This window comes from Siniperca chuatsi, linkage group LG21, assembly GCF_020085105.1.
Source record: "Siniperca chuatsi isolate FFG_IHB_CAS linkage group LG21, ASM2008510v1, whole genome shotgun sequence".
NCBI lineage: Eukaryota > Metazoa > Chordata > Actinopteri > Centrarchiformes > Sinipercidae > Siniperca > Siniperca chuatsi.
The window spans coordinates 12396062-12413862 of record NC_058062.1 but is presented as its reverse complement, the minus strand read 5'-3'; the positions used below and the strand labels follow the sequence as shown (position 1 = coordinate 12413862).

The 17801-nt window shown below is 41.2% G+C and overlaps 2 protein-coding genes and 1 non-coding gene across 6 annotated transcripts; all 3 read left to right on the top strand.

The window, feature by feature from the left end:
• Window positions 1-4775: 4775 nt before the first annotated feature.
• Window positions 4776-17480, top strand: LOC122868392 (tubulin epsilon and delta complex protein 2). 4 transcript variants are annotated; one of them, XM_044180264.1, is made up of 12 exons: window positions 4777-5053; window positions 5179-5321; window positions 6206-6264; window positions 6723-6989; window positions 7094-7165; window positions 7289-7325; window positions 7440-7493; window positions 7589-7667; window positions 7893-8037; window positions 8386-8481; window positions 9338-9531; window positions 9663-17480. In XM_044180264.1, exons 1-12 carry the CDS (start codon window positions 5039-5041, stop codon window positions 9810-9812), a joined length of 1311 nt encoding a protein of 436 aa, XP_044036199.1. In that variant the 5' UTR covers window positions 4777-5038; the 3' UTR covers window positions 9813-17480. The 4 variants fall into 4 exon arrangements, with proteins under 4 accessions (XP_044036198.1, XP_044036199.1, XP_044036200.1 ...); XM_044180263.1 differs by having other exon boundaries at window positions 4776-5053; window positions 7094-7325; window positions 9458-9531; XM_044180262.1 differs by having other exon boundaries at window positions 4778-5053; window positions 7094-7325.
• Window positions 5507-5580, top strand: trnat-agu. The gene has a single exon. It is a non-coding gene; the product is annotated as a tRNA-Thr (tRNA).
• LOC122868393 lies at window positions 13866-17480 on the top strand. The gene is made up of 2 exons (XM_044180266.1): window positions 13866-14006; window positions 14151-17480. Exons 1-2 carry the CDS (start codon window positions 13936-13938, stop codon window positions 14617-14619), a joined length of 540 nt encoding a protein of 179 aa, XP_044036201.1. The 5' UTR covers window positions 13866-13935; the 3' UTR covers window positions 14620-17480.
• Window positions 17481-17801: the final 321 nt, after the last annotated feature.

The window sequence follows — 17801 nt, the reverse complement described above, 5'->3', positions numbered from 1 at the left end:
GCTCCTGCTGCTGGTACTAGTACAATTACTACTGCCACTCAGTGGTGGAAGAAGTACTCAGATCTTTCACTTAAGTAAAAGTGCCACAGTGTAGAAATACAATTAAAAGTCCTGCATTTCAAATTTTGCTTAAGCAAAAATAGAAAAGTATTAGTATGAAAATATACTTAATTACCAAAAGTAAAAGTACTCGTTTTGCAGAATACCCCATTTTGGAATAATGTTTATTATATAACTGGATGATTAGTGCTACATTAATGTGTACATCACTTTAATATTGCTGCTGATAAATGTGGGGCTAATTTTGATTTACTTTTCTATATATATTACTTTATATACTGCTGGGTAACGTGTGAATTCCCCCCTTGGGGTCAAAAAAGTCTTATTGATATTATAATAATATCATAATTTACTTGCTGATTATATTTGTTTTCTTAATCTGAATCTGGAAAGTAACTAGTAACAAATACGAGTAAATAACACCAGTATGAGTTAGACACTACCTTATAAGGGTCACATACATAACAATACCAAGATAGAGGTAAAGACAACTAGACAGACTTCATATCATGTCATATCATATAGGTGCTCACAAGACCAAACATCCTACTTAGGTGTTGACATGATCATATAAGTAAATAAAAACAAAATGGTTACTGATAAACAAATTGATGGTTGGTTGATTGATTTGGGCTATGTAAGAGAAAGAAAATCACAAAATATCACCAAATTGTGGCAAAATGGCTATCATGAAGAATTTAAACCAGTGTATACATTTCAGGAGTATTTCAGTGCACTTGTCTGGTACAGTGTAAAGCACTGCATACAGTATAGTATGACACTACTATCAGGAACTCACAAAATGTATATCTTTATAAGATATTTAGAGAATCATAAAAAATAAAGTGTGTCTCTTAAGGTAATAGGCCATACATTACAGATACAGCATCTGATGTTTTAGCAATATGCTCTCTTGAAGCAACGTATGCTTTATACAAGTGAGTACTTCATCGCGACACGTATTGATCCAACAGAAGACAACCTTGAGCTGTTGGCAAAAGGTTTTTGTACATATACCATTTTCTTGTGCAAACTCCGCATGGTAATGAATAATAATAAGTGTGCAAGTTTACTGGTAATGTTACATTTGTGGGCTGTTATATTTTACTGGTAATATTGCATCATATATCACACATCACAAGAAGCCATAAACTGCAAAATCCTCACCAAGACAAAGGTCAAAGACCACATCAGCAGGCTAGAAAACAATAACCACAAGGTGGCATTCCCACCCAGCAAATCCCATGGTTTACCAGTTTGAATATACAGATCAAAAAGTCCAATCAAATATTTTTTTGGCTATAGTTGTATTTTAAGTAGTGTTTTATACTGAAAGTACACCAATCATGTAATAGGCCCTATTATTTGATTATGTTTGCTTACATTATGCATGAGATGTTTCTGTTTATTACTGGAGAATTGGAGCCACCATTCTTGAAAGTGAATGCATATTCTATTGCCTTTTTAACTGATAGCACCACAGTTTACTCAACTCAGTTGCAAATCTGGAAATCGGAAATGAAGTATTCCTAATTTCTCCCACATGATATGTGTCTTAATATTTGCTATCAAACTTATCAAACTCTAAGTCAACACTGAAATGTGATGTGAAGTGATAGTTCTTACATAACCACATAACAACATCAGTTTAATCATGCAGTCATCTCTGTTATGTTTAGTGCAGCGTTCAGCTCAACAGTTCTTATTTAGTGGAGTGTCAGTATCAAGTAACCCTGGGTCAGTCTTTCCTCTCTTTCAGCCTCTCCATCTGAGCACAACATCAATACATTTGCACAAGCATACTCTTGCTAGTGGATGTTTCAGTAGACACATGTCTGGCAACACAAGGCTTATACCCGAAGTTTTCTGAATAAAAGAATGTCTCCCAATTCACAACGTCATCATACAGATCTTCAGAAATTCTTGGAAGCACTACTATCGAGCCAACTTGTAAGGCTCAGTCATACAAATGTTTGCCGTATATATATTAGGTTTTAACCAACACCTTGTATTTTCTACATTGAGATTTGGAGAAGTGAAAGGGGGCAGAGCTGGACCAGGGCACATCATTGTAATGGATAGTTCACTATGTCCACACTGTGAACACAGTGCACAGAGTGTACTGTGTAATTACAATGAGTGCTTCCAGATTAACAGGTGTTTGTCCTGAGTCAGCCCCAAACACAGAGGCAACCAGATTCTTTCCTGTCTTTCCACAGTTGAACCGTAACGTGTTGGTCTGTCCCTCTGGGACAAACAAACAAAACAAATTTCCCTCATGTTATCTTGTTTACAACTGCTGTTGGGGTATTCTGCCAATTACAGATCATAATTTAATAATCATTTTGCAGGTGTTTTTGTGTACATATGATTCATGCATGCTGTTCATGAATTACGTATGAGGTGATTGTTTGTATCGCTGAGCAGATTTGTCCAGCAGTGTATGATTGTATGCAGGGTGTATTTGAAAGCTTGTGTGTATGTTTTGTGTGTGTAAGCGTGTCTGTGCGTCCGTGCATGCATATGGGGGAGAGAAAGTGTGTGTGCGTGCAACTGTCAGATCCTGATATTAGTCTGGCAGCCGGCTGCAGTGTCAGATGCTTGGTTGGCGGGGCAGCTGAGCCCCCCTCACTCTGCTACTGAGCCACAGGAGGCTGGTGGGGGGAAAGATGAGCTAACAAGATGATTCACTTCCCTCCAATGGTGCCAGCAAGCTGTTGCCATTACATGAAATTGCTTTGGGAAGTGCTTCTCTGCCAGTAATGCAGTTCAATAAGAGAGGAAGGGGACTTTGGTCTAAAAACTCAGATGGGGGAAGATTGGCAAAATTAAAATCCTCTTGGATGCTAATTTGTCCATTTATAGATGAGAGCCTCTCAAAACAAAATGCACGTTTGACAACCATGTTCACTGAATGATTCTTTGACTCTATTTTGCTGCCATTTTGTTTTGTTTGTTGCTCTGCTCAGGACCCCATATGTGATTTCAGTATGCTGATGGCTTGGACAGCTTTCAAATGCTGCATCAAAAACACTCACATAAACACGCCTCATAGGAAATGCAGCTGGAGGTCCATTTCACCATACCACTCTTTGACATAGCAGGGATCTGATACTTTAGATCATATCAAGGCAATCAGTAGAGCCGAATAAATTGGAGCATGATTATGAGAACATCAAAGCAGCGATCCAAAGAGATCCAAAAGAGACAAGAATACAGAAGAAACACATAACACCTGAAGACAAATGAAACATCAAAATATCTGTTTTGCTAAGTTAAACAGACCTTTTAAACAGCAAATATATTGACTTGTTGAACACAGGTGTAACTACTCACATCATGAATTGCATTGCATTGCAATAATTGCAGGACTGCTACATCATAAAGGTTACTAGTTCCACCTGTGCTTTACTTGCTTCGTCTGCTGTGAAAACAGGTCTATGAATCTGATTCATTTGGGATCAATAAAGAAAAGACAGTGGTTTGAAAGTAGCAAGACTATCAAGATTCAAGAAGGAGGGCCTTGTGGCTTAAAACCTCTGGCAGTTTGACTTAGAAACTGATAGGAAACAGTCATGAAAAGAAACATGCAGTTCATTTTTTTGAATAATGTAATTTCAATAAAATTCAACTTGGCTCCTTCTGTTACTAGTTTCCCCAGTATTGTTACTGGCTGATAAAATGGATAAATACTGGGGGCATGACAGAAAAGATTTGGGAAGCACTGATCTTGGCCACTCTAATTGCTATTCCTGAATGTTTCTCTTGATTGATATGCTCATGTCAAAATTGTAACATTGTGTCAGATATTTTGTTTGTACTTCTTTACTTCCTATCTGATAGGTATACAGTAGACCTCTACAGAAAATGCAGAGGTGTAACTAATGACATTAATTATGGCTTTGTTCTATTTTGACATATCAGTAAGCCAGCATGCACAATGCCAGGGATCTGGCACCGGTGTTTCTGTGTTCATACAGACCATTTATATATCATCAGGGAATCGTTTTGTGCATCAGTGTTGAGGTTTGGTTGGATAATTTACAATGTTACATAAAGCAGCAAATCAACAGCAAATGATCCTAGAGTTAGTCGTATCCTGTCTCTGTTTACGCTCCTTCGCAAAATGTTTAGTAACTGTCCCTTACGGGGACAGCTATTGTACAAAACTGTAAATGTAAATAGGCTACTTGGGAACATACAAAATTTTATGTTGTTATGAAAATGATAAACTGCTCTTTAGAGTTATCATTTGCAACTGTTAATTCACATCTTGGGACAGCAGGACCTGATTAATAAAAGGTACAATCAGAGTCTTCAGATTGATTCCTTTTTTTCTCATCCTTCTCTTTGTAAATATACAGTAAATCAACTAATATATTGTATTATGGATTAAGCTATCGACAATAGGCCTATATAAAGTAGTTGAAATTAGCTCAGAACATTAGTGATGCTTTACATTAATACATCACAAATTACAGTATAATCCAGCGATACAATATATTTACTTTTGGTACTTTTGTACTTTGAGGCCTACTTAAGTAAGATTTTGAATGCACCACTGCCTAAAATGTAAGTACCGTACACACACACACACACACACACATACACACACACACTGAAATCATGGTACAAATGAAATGAGTTTTTTCCATGGATGTATTCTTCTGTCGTGTTGTGGCAACATGAAGGAGCAGCGTCCCTGGTAGCCATGACACTTCTCGCGAGAGGTGAGAACTTCGTTGAGGAGATTAAGTTCCAAAGTTTTGGTCTTGTTTAACTAATTATAGCAAGTGTGGTATTTATTTGCTGACAAACGTTAGAAGAGTGTCATGGCGATTATAATGTCTTGAACAGCCGGACACTGCTTCATTGTGACTTTTTTCAGCAAGAAAGAAGAAATGTGACTTCCGCATCCGTTAAATCCGATTTCGCGGGTCAGCATGAAACAGCGTTGAGTCGTTGTATTAATGGAAAGATGTCAACCAACGAGGTATTCCGCACCTTTTTTTTTTTGACAGATTGGTATTTTCTGTGAACGGACACTAACGTTATTTAGGAGTTTTAAACCAATAGTTTAACAGTTGGATAATCGTTTCTTGCGTGTTGTCACGACAGAGCATTAAAGTCACCACCCTGCGACATCCAGGCACAAGCATGTCTCTGCTGTCCATGGTTGAGCAAGCTATCAAGACATGCAAAGCTGAACAAGCCAAGATTAATGCCAGTATTCAGTTCTACAGAGACATATTACAGACCTTGTAAGTACTGTACATCTGAGTCATTAACCACGCTGTTTTATCCGGGTTCACGATTTCACTTGTGTCGCCAGACTCTCATTTAAAAAAACGAAGTTTAACTTGAACTAGCTACAAAACATTCATATCAAAGAAAAAAAATGTTATATAGGTAAGTTAACCTATATGTACAAGGCTGGCCGCTATCAGGCGCTGTGGCTTAGTTGGTTAAAGCGCCTGTCTAGTAAACAGGAGATCCTGGGTTCGAATCCCAGCAGTGCCTTTTTCAGCACTCAGAAGTTTCGCTTTCTCCACTGAAAAACACAGGACAAATGTTTGTAGTATGTGCGAGATCTACTGCAGTCAAAAAGACATATCTTGCCATTTGTATGGAGTAATGCCACAGTATCTGTCACTGTTGCATAGTTATATCCATCAGAGATCACTGACAAGAGTCAACTTTATAATCTCCAGCTCGGTGCATACTGTATCTTGGTCACAGTTCTTTAATAACTAAATTTACAGGACCTTTATCAAAAATTATATTGTTTTTTTATGTTAAAAAATTTGTATTGGCCAGTATATCGTTACATAGGATTTTTAAACTCTCACAAATCGATATTGGCTTTAAAAAATCCATTATCATTTGGGATATGTGGTAAACTGCATGTATCTAGGTAGTAAAATTTAAATTCTAACAGGAAAGTCTAACAAAACTGCAAGTTTCATACATAATTGCAACTTTGAATTTGCTTTTTATCACTGAAAGACACATTTTGAACTGAGTGTAATACGTAGGTTGTGCAAATATTATTTACTATAGTACATTACATATTATTGTTGCCTAAAGTAATTGTACTCCTCTTGGTTAATTTGGGTGTGTAATCACATGAATTCTTTTCTCGTAGAACACCTCAACCAAAGACGGGCTCTGAGGAGTCAGACTGTGCAGATGATGCTGCTGCAGGTAATTAAAGAAATATATTAGTTTATTTGGCAGGGACAATTGATCAACAGAAAAACGAACTGTAAATAAGTTAGCCTTTAAGGCAAATTTGTTGACTCTCGCTATATATAAAAAAGATTCTAAAAAATTTAATAAAACATCACATGTTTTGGTTAGTACAGTAGTAGAGAGAGAGAGCAGTCATGTGCAATGTTATGACTGTGCCTCTTTTAAATAGTCACACTTCTCTCTTTCATGCCTTTGAGGTCCTTTTTTTTTTTAACTATTTGTGAATGTTGTAAAAAAAAAAATTGGGAGTGTTCCTAAAAAGCTTATGTGGTAACTACTCTGTACTGCCATTTTGTCCTGGTCTCACTTGTAAAGGAGATCATGAATCTTAAGAGATGTTCAGGTTAAATAAAGGTTAAATAGTAAAATAACTAAACTGAAACCGCATGTGTGCATGCTGCTATCTTCAGACACTGATACATCACCAGGGGAGAAAGAGGATATGGAATTGCTTGAGCGAGCCCTGGAGAAAGCCCTTCGGGTCCGCACTGGTACAGGACCTTCTAAAAAAGATTGTGACAGAAGCAAACAATCTGCATATCGAAAGGAACCAGGCACTACAGTTGTCACATCCAAAGAGGGAATGCAGGCATCTGCGGCTTCTAAAGGAAATCAGACCACCACCAGATCAACCTCTAAATCTGCCAGTCTTGACAGAAAAGAGCATAAAAAGCCTGGTCAGTATCCTCCACACTCGGCTTAAAATCTTCAGCTAGCTACAATCCAGGACAGTGCAAAACCACAATTAATAGAAACGTAATCCATAATCCTGTCTCTTCAGCTGGGATTGTGCATCAGCACGCAGCAAGGAAATCACAGCAGGGCGTCTCAGCATCTGGTCCTCTTGATCAGGGTCAGTTACACACTTCAACCCTCCACTCTAAAAACAAGGCTATTAGAAGCAACGTGCTCAGTGGCAAAGCTGCAGCTATCTGCACACCTTCCTCAAATAACACAGTGCCTGTTTCACATACAGAGGAGTCTGGAGCTTGCAGTTTACCTCGACAGAATGAGTATGTTTTTACACAACTGAACCATGAAGATAACCATACTTTGTCAGTTGGAAGGGGTGAACATTTATTTTCTGTGCTATTATAATCATTCTGTCTACCTTTGCTTCATGGCAGGAGAGCTTCTGATCAAACAGCAAAATGGAAATCTCTAAGGAACAAGCAAAACAGGTGGCCTAAATCAGTCTGTTCATTTAGTGAAAATTTTCTGATTCCACAATTTCTGTTTGGGCACTACTAAGTTTCCTTCTCTGCCTTATCTTTAGGTTATGGGACAAAGTTGTTGCCCTACATAGGAAACCTGTGCCTGGGAGGAGTCACTTCATGGAGAGACTGAGAGCTACGGTATCCTTCCTTTTTCTAGTAAAGCTCGTCAAAATGGGCTGGGAAGCCTCAGACATATTTTCCATGTTGTGTAATGTTGTGTTTGGAAATATACTTTAGTGTCACAGTTTAGTTTGATAGAATTCCACTTATTTCCATTGCAGCGTATGTTTTGGAACAAATTTGATTAATGAATGTCTGATACCAAGCACGTCATCCTTGATCCTGTCTCTCTGATCCCTCTAGTTCCCCAAGGATTGGCCGTGTGGCAGCCCAGATCAGACCAGGGCTCTGGTCGACAGACTGACTCACCAAGGGCATGACCTCGCCCAGCACTACCAGACAAAGGAGCTTCTGGCCAGACAGACCCCAGAAGCAGCCAAACAGCTAGGTAAAAGCCTGAACTACAATTACACACGTGCCAACACACAAAATTACGAGTGGAGAAATGAGGAGAAATGAAGGAGATTGATGACACGTGTGTGTGTGTGTGTGTGTGTGTGTGTGTGTGTGTGTGTGTGTGTGTGAGAAAAATGATAATTTGAGAGGAAACTGCACAGGGAGTTGGCAGGAAATGACTTTCTGAGAGCTATTTAGACTGATATATCAGTGCTGAGCCTTTCTTCTGCCAATAATGCTCTAATTAACGCAGTGCAATTACACTAAACAACTACTAGCTCCCGTAATAATGTTGCCAGTGAAAATCATGGTTTTTTTTTTGTTATGTATTTTTATACAGGTGGTAAGGAAAACAAGTATGACTCCTGTCTGACACTTGAAAGGTTGCAGATAGCAGTAGCAGAGCTCCACAACTTTGCAGATCAAGTGAAACAAGGTAGGAAACATTACAGTTTCACCATAACATAACTTGCCTTTTCAAACCATGCATTCCCTCCTGAAATATTTACATGTCAACCTGACTTTGGTTATATTAAGGTGGTCATGAGCAGAAAAAAATACATTATTAAAATGATTTGTTCCACAGCACAGACTATCGGGGGGGGGGGGGAATCATGACCCCGTGTTTGACTCTATTACCCAGCTCTGTTTGAATTATCATGTCTGGGTGTCAGTACCTACAGTATGTAACATGGTAGAATTTCCATTACATCCCCAATGATGCAATTAAAATGAAGCCCAGAGATTTTCCATTCACACTCAAATGACCGTATCACCTTCAGGGAAGGAGTTTTGTTTATGTTGCCGCACAAGTATGTTGCTAAAGTCAGTGTGAGAAGGAAGTTTCCAGTAATTTCTACCTCCCTGCTTAGCCCACACACCTCCATCTGGTGTTTTAACCATACGCATCCAATCTAGCATCTCTCATCCACAATTCAGTACGTGTTTTATTTCAGAGCCTTTAATTTTCAAGAGAGGATCATTTGTTGCATTTTTAATAGCATTTGAAAAATGATTGTGGTGAATGTAGTGTGCTAACGAGCTAATGCGGCCTCTCCGTCTTGGCGTATGGAAAATGAAAACAGAGCCGCAGTGAAACCTCAGTGCCAGATCAGTACTCTCCTTGGCCTCGGCAGATCCCCCTCCCTGCGACGGTGGGGTTTTAAAGCTGTCTATCCTGACGTGGCGAGGCAAGGGCCTAGCTATTTAAAGCTGAGGCAGCAAAGCAGAAAAACGTTTTAGGGTACGGTTGCTCACGCTCACACTCTAAAAATAACCGGATTTTCCGTCAGAGTGGGAAGCATGGGATCGATGGAGGCCAGAGGGAGGCTGTCTTTGCCCCACTGGGACAAATGTTGTGTGGGGAGATGGGATGATTGCACCCCTGCCCCTGACTATAACCTACACAACAGAGGCAGAGCTCCGAGAGCTGGAGAAGCTGAGGATGAGGGTGGCACTGCTGCAGCAGGAGATTTACCTAGAGCAGGTAAGAGTAAAATATCAGTTCATCAGATACCTAATTGTGCTAATTGATCAGACAGTCATTGTTTTCTGTTGAGCACTAGTCAATAACTGCTAAGAAATAATGTGCTGACAGTCTCTTCCTCTATGTGACAGGCTCTGTTGGACACTCTGTCCCCTCAGCTTTCGTCTATAGTACCTGGAACTGGATGTCCCAACATCAGTGTGCTGAGAGACTTGTACTCCCTGCTGGGGGAAGGAGGGGAGCGTTTCCCTGCCATAGTCCTGGACTCTGAGACTGACTGACTACAGAGCATATTACACAGATTTACCAGTTTATAAAGTACTCTGTCCGACTCCATTTACACACATAAGAGAAATAAAATATTAGAAACACCTCTCAGTATAATGTAATCCAGTGCAACACCATTTGACTCATACTCTTCTGACACTGTCAATAAAACTAGAACATTAAGTTAAAAAAAAAATTAGATTCACTGCAGGACCATTGTATTGGATTGCTTTGCATGTGTACTTAATAAAGATTGCATGTCAGTGTATATTCATCCTTGAATCAAGAATCAAGGTGATTTTTGTGAAGAATCTGTTGTTTTAGTTTGCTGTGACTATTTATTAAGTGTCTAATGCCATGTAACAAAAGAACAAGATTGTTATTGTTTATCATTTTTCTTTAATGTTGTTCATGACTGTGAAGTACTGTAGTTACAATTTTGTCACTGTCCTATGAAAATCATTTATCTCCAAAAAGGTTGAGCTAAAAAAAAGCCCTGTTTTCAGCAGATAATCCAGTGGGTTTTTAAGTGGTTTATTTAGCTTTAGAAGCAGCAGAATGTTCTCAACCCATAAAGGAACACTAAACCCTTCAGTTTATCTGAAATAATTAAAATCACCACATTTGGAGGCACATGGTTTTCAATGGCCAGCAACGATTTATAAATGCTGACATAAATCTGTATATCACATTTACTACATGATATCAGCATGTGCCAGAAATATTTCACATTCTGGATATTTATAATTCCAGTTTGTCTTCTCATAAATTTCAATTTGAACACCATAGGTTTTATTTTTCTAATTGTTCAATGCTATTTTCATGTTTAAATTACATTTTGTTGTGTAATTGTACTTCATAAGAATTAATACCTAGAATAATGTGTAATGGAAAAACTTAACCTGGAGTCAGTAATGGAGCTCTTGCAGCACTGACTGTACCAGCAGGTGGCACTCAATTCACAGAAGAAGTGACCATAGAACACACTGGCAGCTGTCTAATGTTAATCACTTGTTTAGTTACTACTGTTGCATCAAACGCAATCAATAACTTGTCAGTCGGATTCAGTCCGTGACCTAGAATTAAGTGGGGAATTAAGACACAAAATACGAAGTAATGGTTACTAATCAGTGTGCTGCATGACTGTGAGCCTGCTGGTCTGTGGATTTAAGTGATGTAAAGGAACAATGGAAGTGTTTCATCCTATTTTAGTCCTGTCTTTCACTGAGAGCAGCAGGGATGCCATGACTTCAGGCTCATCCTCCATGTGTTCCACTTTCTTCCTACTGTGTGGCAAATCAAGAGTTTCTGAGGCGCTCACAGTGTGAATGATTGTGCTTGTTAGACATGAGATGTTTTAGTTCACTGTGCGTAGTGTCAACCGTGACCTGGAATGATCAGGAAGAAGTAATGAAACAAGGGAAACCCCCATACTCTACCATAGTCTTTGATTTCCATGCTGGGCTTTTTTATAATCTGGCATACATTGAATGATAGATAACACGTATGGGGCCGATATTTTGCCTCCGTGATCTGAGAATATTGGTAATCGTGGGTTTGCCTGCCACAAATGTGATGTGAGGGCGTATGTGAGATGCAGGAGGCCTCTGCCTAGAAGGCTCGTGTCCACAGATGACGTGTGGATGGCACGGACTGTGCCGGTCTGGGCGACAGGTGGCGCTGGGTGCACACAGCAGGACGTGGGTGTTTGATCCCTGCTGCACTAACCCTCATGTAAACGCAGGCACATGCACACCCAAAGGCGACTGAGTCACAAAGACGTTGAGGGCCTGGCTTTCTGTATGCTGCAAGCTGGAAGTGGCATGTTTTTCCTGAGGAGAGGAATAAAAAGATTAGAAAAGGGAGACAACTATTTCAGCTTCACATTGTCTGTTACCTGTGTCAATGACTGAAGCAACTGCTCCTGGCTTAAATCAGAAATACACTCACAAATGTTCACAAGATCTCTTCCGTTCCATCACCAGAAGTGTCTCACCCCTCGTGGATTGCAGCCAAGTCTTCTACAGGACTGTAGCAATGTGCTGCAAGCTTCTGGTCCGCCCATACAGTCTTTGATCAGTGTATGTGAAGGGAGTAAAGGAGGAGGCAGGGAAGCATCCTTGAGATCACGTCAACACTACACACAGGTCCCATAGGGAGTGGCGCCTACGCATCTCAGCCTTCCTGTGGCCTGCATACATCAGCTGCTGCCTGGCTCTGGCTGTCACCATCAGAGCTCTTCCACTCCCACCAACATGGCCTGGCCCTGCCCAGGTTACCCATGTCTCACGCCTTTGTCCCATTTTTCTCACGCCTTCTTTTTGTCAAATAATGGAAGATCTAAGGCAATTTTACTTTCCATGGAAGAAGCTTCATTTTCTTTCCCATGTCAGCACTGCTGTATATCACATAATCTCACATGGAGAGGGACAGAGTTGAATAGTCTTTTCTTTGTCGTACACATTCCTTCCTACTTGTTCACTTTTTTTCACCCTTTTCATTTTCGCTTTTTTTTTTTAGCCTTAGTCCACTACAGTGCTGGAGTCCAAGTACAAATCCACAGAAACCGAACAGTGCTACCAAGAATCCACTTCTCTCCTTCAAATGCCCATTGCTATTGAACATCTCTTTTCTCCTCTTTTCTCCTGCACCCCCCCCAACACATTCCTCACTTCCCCTCGTTTACTCCTCTTTTGCTCATCTACAGCTCTGTTGCCCATTGAGCTACAGCAGAGACTGTTAAGTCAGTGTGGTCATCAATTAGGTTGTAATAGGGTTTATTATTTAATTTCCTCCACCATTCAGCCATTCTAAGCCAGCTCCCTCCGTCAAGTTGAATTTTTCTGTCAAGGCAAAGAATACAGTGTCTAAACTAAGGAGCAGTTGTCCTGTGTGCAGACGGAGGCATGTTTGGCATTTATATAAGAATATTAGGTATCTCTTAATCTAATGTGTGCCTTGTGGGCATTAAAGAGAAAGAATCCTTTGATCTAATTATGAAAACCTGTTGCTCAACTGAAGTCATGTTAGTGTTTTACAAATGCATAGAGATGTTTTTTAAATCCATAATTCTTATTGATTGCTGTGCTGTCCCACACCCACATCTCTGCTCCTTGGATACTCAAGATTTCATGGATAAATGGTTTTTATGCCTGCAAGATTTTAGACCTATCGTGTGGTCAAATAATTTTCTGGGACGCAGCTTTCATGCATATCAAAGAGCCCTGTTGAATGAATGATAAAATGATGCCATAGTATAAGCAGTAATTCCTGAAGATAAAAACATAGACATTCCACTGTGTACACACATTTATCTTTCCCTTTTGTTGCATTTTTTAGATGTGGAGGAGTGAGATTAGCAAGTTTAGGAGAAGAGAGCTGTCTGGATTGATTTTCTTTACATGGAAGAGAGAGACGAGCGTACTGGGGGATTAACTACTACTAGGTTGCCTTCCATTCAGAAAGGACTGGCACCAGCAATCTGTGTGGGTGGGAAAGGAGTGGAGGCTGCCTGTCTTTTTCATGAGTGTGTTTCTGTCACGTGTGGGCATGCTCATTAGTGTATTTACACTTTAATTATAGAGGCACTGAATATTTGATGTCCTCCCACAGATCAGTGTCTTCAGGTGTCTGCATGCACATAAAAGGAGGAATGTGTGGGTGGCCATAGGATTCCTGTTTGCTGTTGATGTCCACACAAGAATTGGTGGGGTGCAATGGGAACACCATTAATGTATACTTGCCATATGGAGTTGACACATCTGGGTGCCCCTTCCCTCATCAAGTACATGGAAAAAGTAGCTTTCTAATCTGAGATGAGGGATTCCCCTTTCTCCTTGGATTTCCAGTCAGCAGTAGGCTTCTGTATTCCCCAGAAGAGGCTTTTGTACTGCAGGAAAACAAAACAAAAAAGACTGCAATTGAGAGGCATTAATGGGGAGATGAAGAAAAGAGGGAGCAGTTAACTCTTCTCCCCTCCCCCTTCCTATGCTTCATCAACCCCTGCTTCAATGTTTGACGTCACACAAAAGAAGACCAATCACAGCACTTGGACATCCCCGTTTTTTTCTTCCCTAGCTCCTCCCCTTCCCATGGTCCCTTATATATCCCCCGCCACTACATTCAGCAGAGTGTACAATGTGCTGCCAGAGAGCCAGCAGGCAGTGTACAGAGAAACAGCCAGAGAGGGAGGGAGAGAAGGGGAAAGTGTGAGTGGATTTCAGCACTGACTTAGAAGCCTTCATCTGACTTGCTCCAGCTATTCCTGCTCCAGTTATTTCTCCGGTCTCATATAGACCTCCTTCTCCTTTCTCTCTTTTTTTGCCTGTCTCTTTTTCTTTTTGTTTCTCCAGGCTAGAGCTTACTACGAACAGGATCCAAGAGGCCAACGCTACAGCCTTGTTTCAGGATCCACCAGCCCACACCATCAAGATGGGTGGCACAACGGGCCACCTGGCTTGCCAAACCCAGCCCCAGACCAACTCGGGGCAGGAGGGTCAGTCCCTGGAGGCCGGTGGTGCCAAAGTCCCTGAGGTGCTCTCCTCTCTGGAGCGTCTGTCGCAGGCCACTGGAGGCATGGAGAAGTCCTGGTACCGCTGCATCTTTCCCTTTGGAATCATCTCTTTGGTGATCGGTGTAGCAGGAACGGGGGTGACCTACACCTATAATGACTTGCCTCAGACTAAAGTGGTGTCAGTGGTGCTACTTGTCATGGGTCTTTTGCTGTTGCTGATGGCCACCGCCTGTTGGACTGTCCACAAGAAGAAGAGAAGGAAAAAGAAAGAGGGAGGCTCGTTCACCTCTGAGCAGTGTCCCCTGTGAAGCACATGGGGAAAGCAGTGATAAGAACTCCAAAGCAGAGACATAGCCAGGGCTCGGAGCTCAAGGGTTGGCTAAAGAAGCCGCCACTTCACCTCCTCCCAGCACCAAATCCCCTCTATTCTTTATCACAGAGTTTGGCTCAGGTCATACCGGAGAGAACTTGGGCTGAGAAATCATAGAGAGTGGAAGGACAGATAGGTGGGACATGAGGATATGTTTAGTCTGCGAAGTTTGGACCATTTTGTATTGTCAAGGAGGGATCACCAATGCCTCACACGTTTTTTTATCGTCAGACAGCAAGTGTCCAGTGTCAAAACAACCTCGGAGGAGGCACACAAATATGCATTGCACACTGCATGCATATTTACACGCACGGATACATGGCCCTCGCAATCGTCACTCACATATGCACTAGCAGTCACAGTGGGAGCTCGCGCAGACACCTAACACCCTATGCAGAGCGGCTGCTGGAGTCAATGCTGGCGTCACTAGGCACGTCAGTCACAGCATTCCTCTTTCCAGGACAGGTGACTCTCCAAGAGGCCAGAAGTGGGCCAAAGACGGCAACCTGATACCCAGCCGAAAGAGCAGCGCACCCGCGTCAGCGGCAAGCGTCATTCACTCGTCCTGTGACACCGCAGCAATGTGTTGGGGGCTTTTTTTACGCAATGGGAGAGTGGAACTTGAGTCCAGTAGGATCTTACTGGCATCTGTGTGGACGATGAACTGGAGAGGGCAGGGGACCTGCTGGGGAAGTGGAAGGTGTTTGTATGTGCTCAAATAAAGATTCTGGTTAACTGAAAGACTGTTGGACCTTCACTACTAAGGAACAAAAGATTTGCACATATTGCCATGACCATGCCAAGCAAGAGAAACTTTCAGTCAAGCAAAATACTCTCAAAGGCCTTTTGTAGCTTCAGCTTCAAATTACAAAGGAGTGGGGCACTTTCTTTTTGTCAATATGCGAGCATTTATGTCCAGCCTAGTGTCTTTGTGGGGCAGGGCAGGCCAGGATTATTGAAGGACACTGCCTGAAGGGACATGACACTGCAGGGACACTTTGACTGATCCTGCTCCCCTACAGCCCCTCCCGCTTGGTGCCTTGAGTAAGCACTCATGGAAAAAGGCTCTGTCGCATTCCCCTGTTTCCATCTGAACCCCTGAGAAGGTCCCCTCTTGTTCTATCCTCCTCCATCCTACAGCCCCAGTTTCTGACTTGATCCCACTCATTTCCCCGTTGTGATATAGTCCAGTAGGAAGTATGTACAGCCTTTTGACACACAAGTTAAGACACACACACATGTACACACATCCACAGACATTTGTCTTTATCTCTCTGTGCCAAAGAAAGTGGATTATTTTCTCTCTCATAGTGGAAAGAATATTGACTGAGAGTGAGTGGCAAATCCCTTTGTCAGTCTGAAAATAGGGTACAAGGCTGTTCTCTAGTGAATACTGCTTTAACGTTTATGCTCTGAGTGACTCTGGGGTTTCCCTTTCCTTCACTTTTTCTTTTAGAGAGAATGAGTGAATGTAGATGTGCTCAGCTCCACATCTGTGAATAGGGGCTTTCTGTTGGTGTGTGGTCTCACAGGATGAGACACACAATGGCATTTTATTCTTGTCTTAAATATTCTCATTTCTGTCACTTGCAACGTTTGTCATGTAAAGGAGTGCGTACTAGCACTCCTTTACCCTTGTGAACCACATTGATCACTGTTGTGTCGATTCTGGCTACCAGATTAGTGACGCTTGTTGCTGAGTAAAATGTGTCTATGCATCCAGAGGTAGCAGTTGACGCACAATGCCAAAGACTGTCCTGAAGGTCAGCTTGCCAATACAAGGCTGCATCTGCCTGTCTGCTTCAATAGACATGAAATGCATCAGTCCTTTCTCGCACATTTTTTGCAGCTCAGTGTGCATTAAGACGTTCTGTCGCATACTGATACTGACTGTCAGCCAAACTCTGTTAGTTTAAACAAAGGGAAGAAGGAACAAAAAGGAGCTAATGGTGGAAGACAAAAGCAGAACCTGGGAAATAATTTCTTTCACTTTTATGTGGGAGTGGGGAGCTGTTCCCGATCAGCCATCCTGAACAGGGCAGTATTATTCTTAGGGGATATGATGTATTACTGGCAACAGCAGTGAAAATGCTGAGTTAACTGAAGTGGAGTAAGTGTTCTTTGAACCCTTATCTTCTGACAAAAAATAGGACTAACATAGACTAAAATAGGACTGTATGACCACATCAGCCCTTAATTACTTTCAAGGTAAACTTAAAAGGAAATGCTCATGAAGAGTATTTATGAGTATTTTTATTTAGCTCAATGCACGGGTGACCTCTGAACAGTGAGACAAGAGAGAAGCCCCAGTATTAAAATACATTAGATTATGACATTGACAACCTACGCACGCTTCTACTATGCCCTGAATTTTGGCTTGTGTATCAATGCAATTTGCACATGTATAGTATAGATTTACTATGTAGTACGTTGTGGTTGCATAGCTGTACTATAGCTGTAATTTTCAAGCTATATTGTGCCTGTGTGTTGACACTACAAATCGATGGCAGGTGACCAGAATTTGTTTGTTAGAGATGTGAAGTGATTTCCCTTCTGCCTTCTGAAAAATTAAAGGGAAAATCTACCTCTCTCTGCTGCATGGGAAATATGTCCCTCATTCAGTAGACAGCCATGCTGCCTGCCTATGCTGTTCGTCACTCCAGTGAGTGACACAAAATATGTTTCTTTGTGTGCCCTCTAATATTTGGTAATGTATATACGACTATTTTATATTTTTACTGTGTATTTCTACTTATATGTACATTTTAAGTGTTGTATTAAATAAATGTTATGTGAACACCTTGGTCTGTGATGTTGTAGTTTTGTAGCTTGAGAAGAAACTCCCCAAGCATTTATTAAATATAACTTTGTATTAAACTACTTTGCTTCGGGAGATTATTCAAAATCATCCAAAGGGTAGAGGCTGGAAGGCTAAAAATTCAGAAGACAGATGGGGAGTGGATAGTAAGGAGACAGATTTTTTTGACAGACAGACTGTTTTGACTGTATTTCGAACATTAGATTGATTGTCGCTGTACTTAACCATTTACAAAGATCATAAAAAACATCTTTAGTTGACGAGACAACCTGAGCTTCCTCTGTGCTTGAAATTTCGATGCT

Coding starts and splice junctions, on each gene's coding strand:
- LOC122868392 (XM_044180262.1), top strand. Junction 6,265..6,722: donor TGCAGATGATGCTGCTGCAG/GTAATTAAAGAA, acceptor TGCTATCTTCAG/ACACTGATACATCACCAGGG. Junction 8,038..8,385: donor AGAAGCAGCCAAACAGCTAG/GTAAAAGCCTGA, acceptor ATTTTTATACAG/GTGGTAAGGAAAACAAGTAT.
- LOC122868393 (XM_044180266.1), top strand. CDS start 13,936: ATGTGCTGCCAGAGAGCCAGCAGGCAGTGTACAGAGAAACAGCCAGAG. Junction 14,007..14,150: donor GAGGGAGAGAAGGGGAAAGT/GTGAGTGGATTT, acceptor TTGTTTCTCCAG/GCTAGAGCTTACTACGAACA.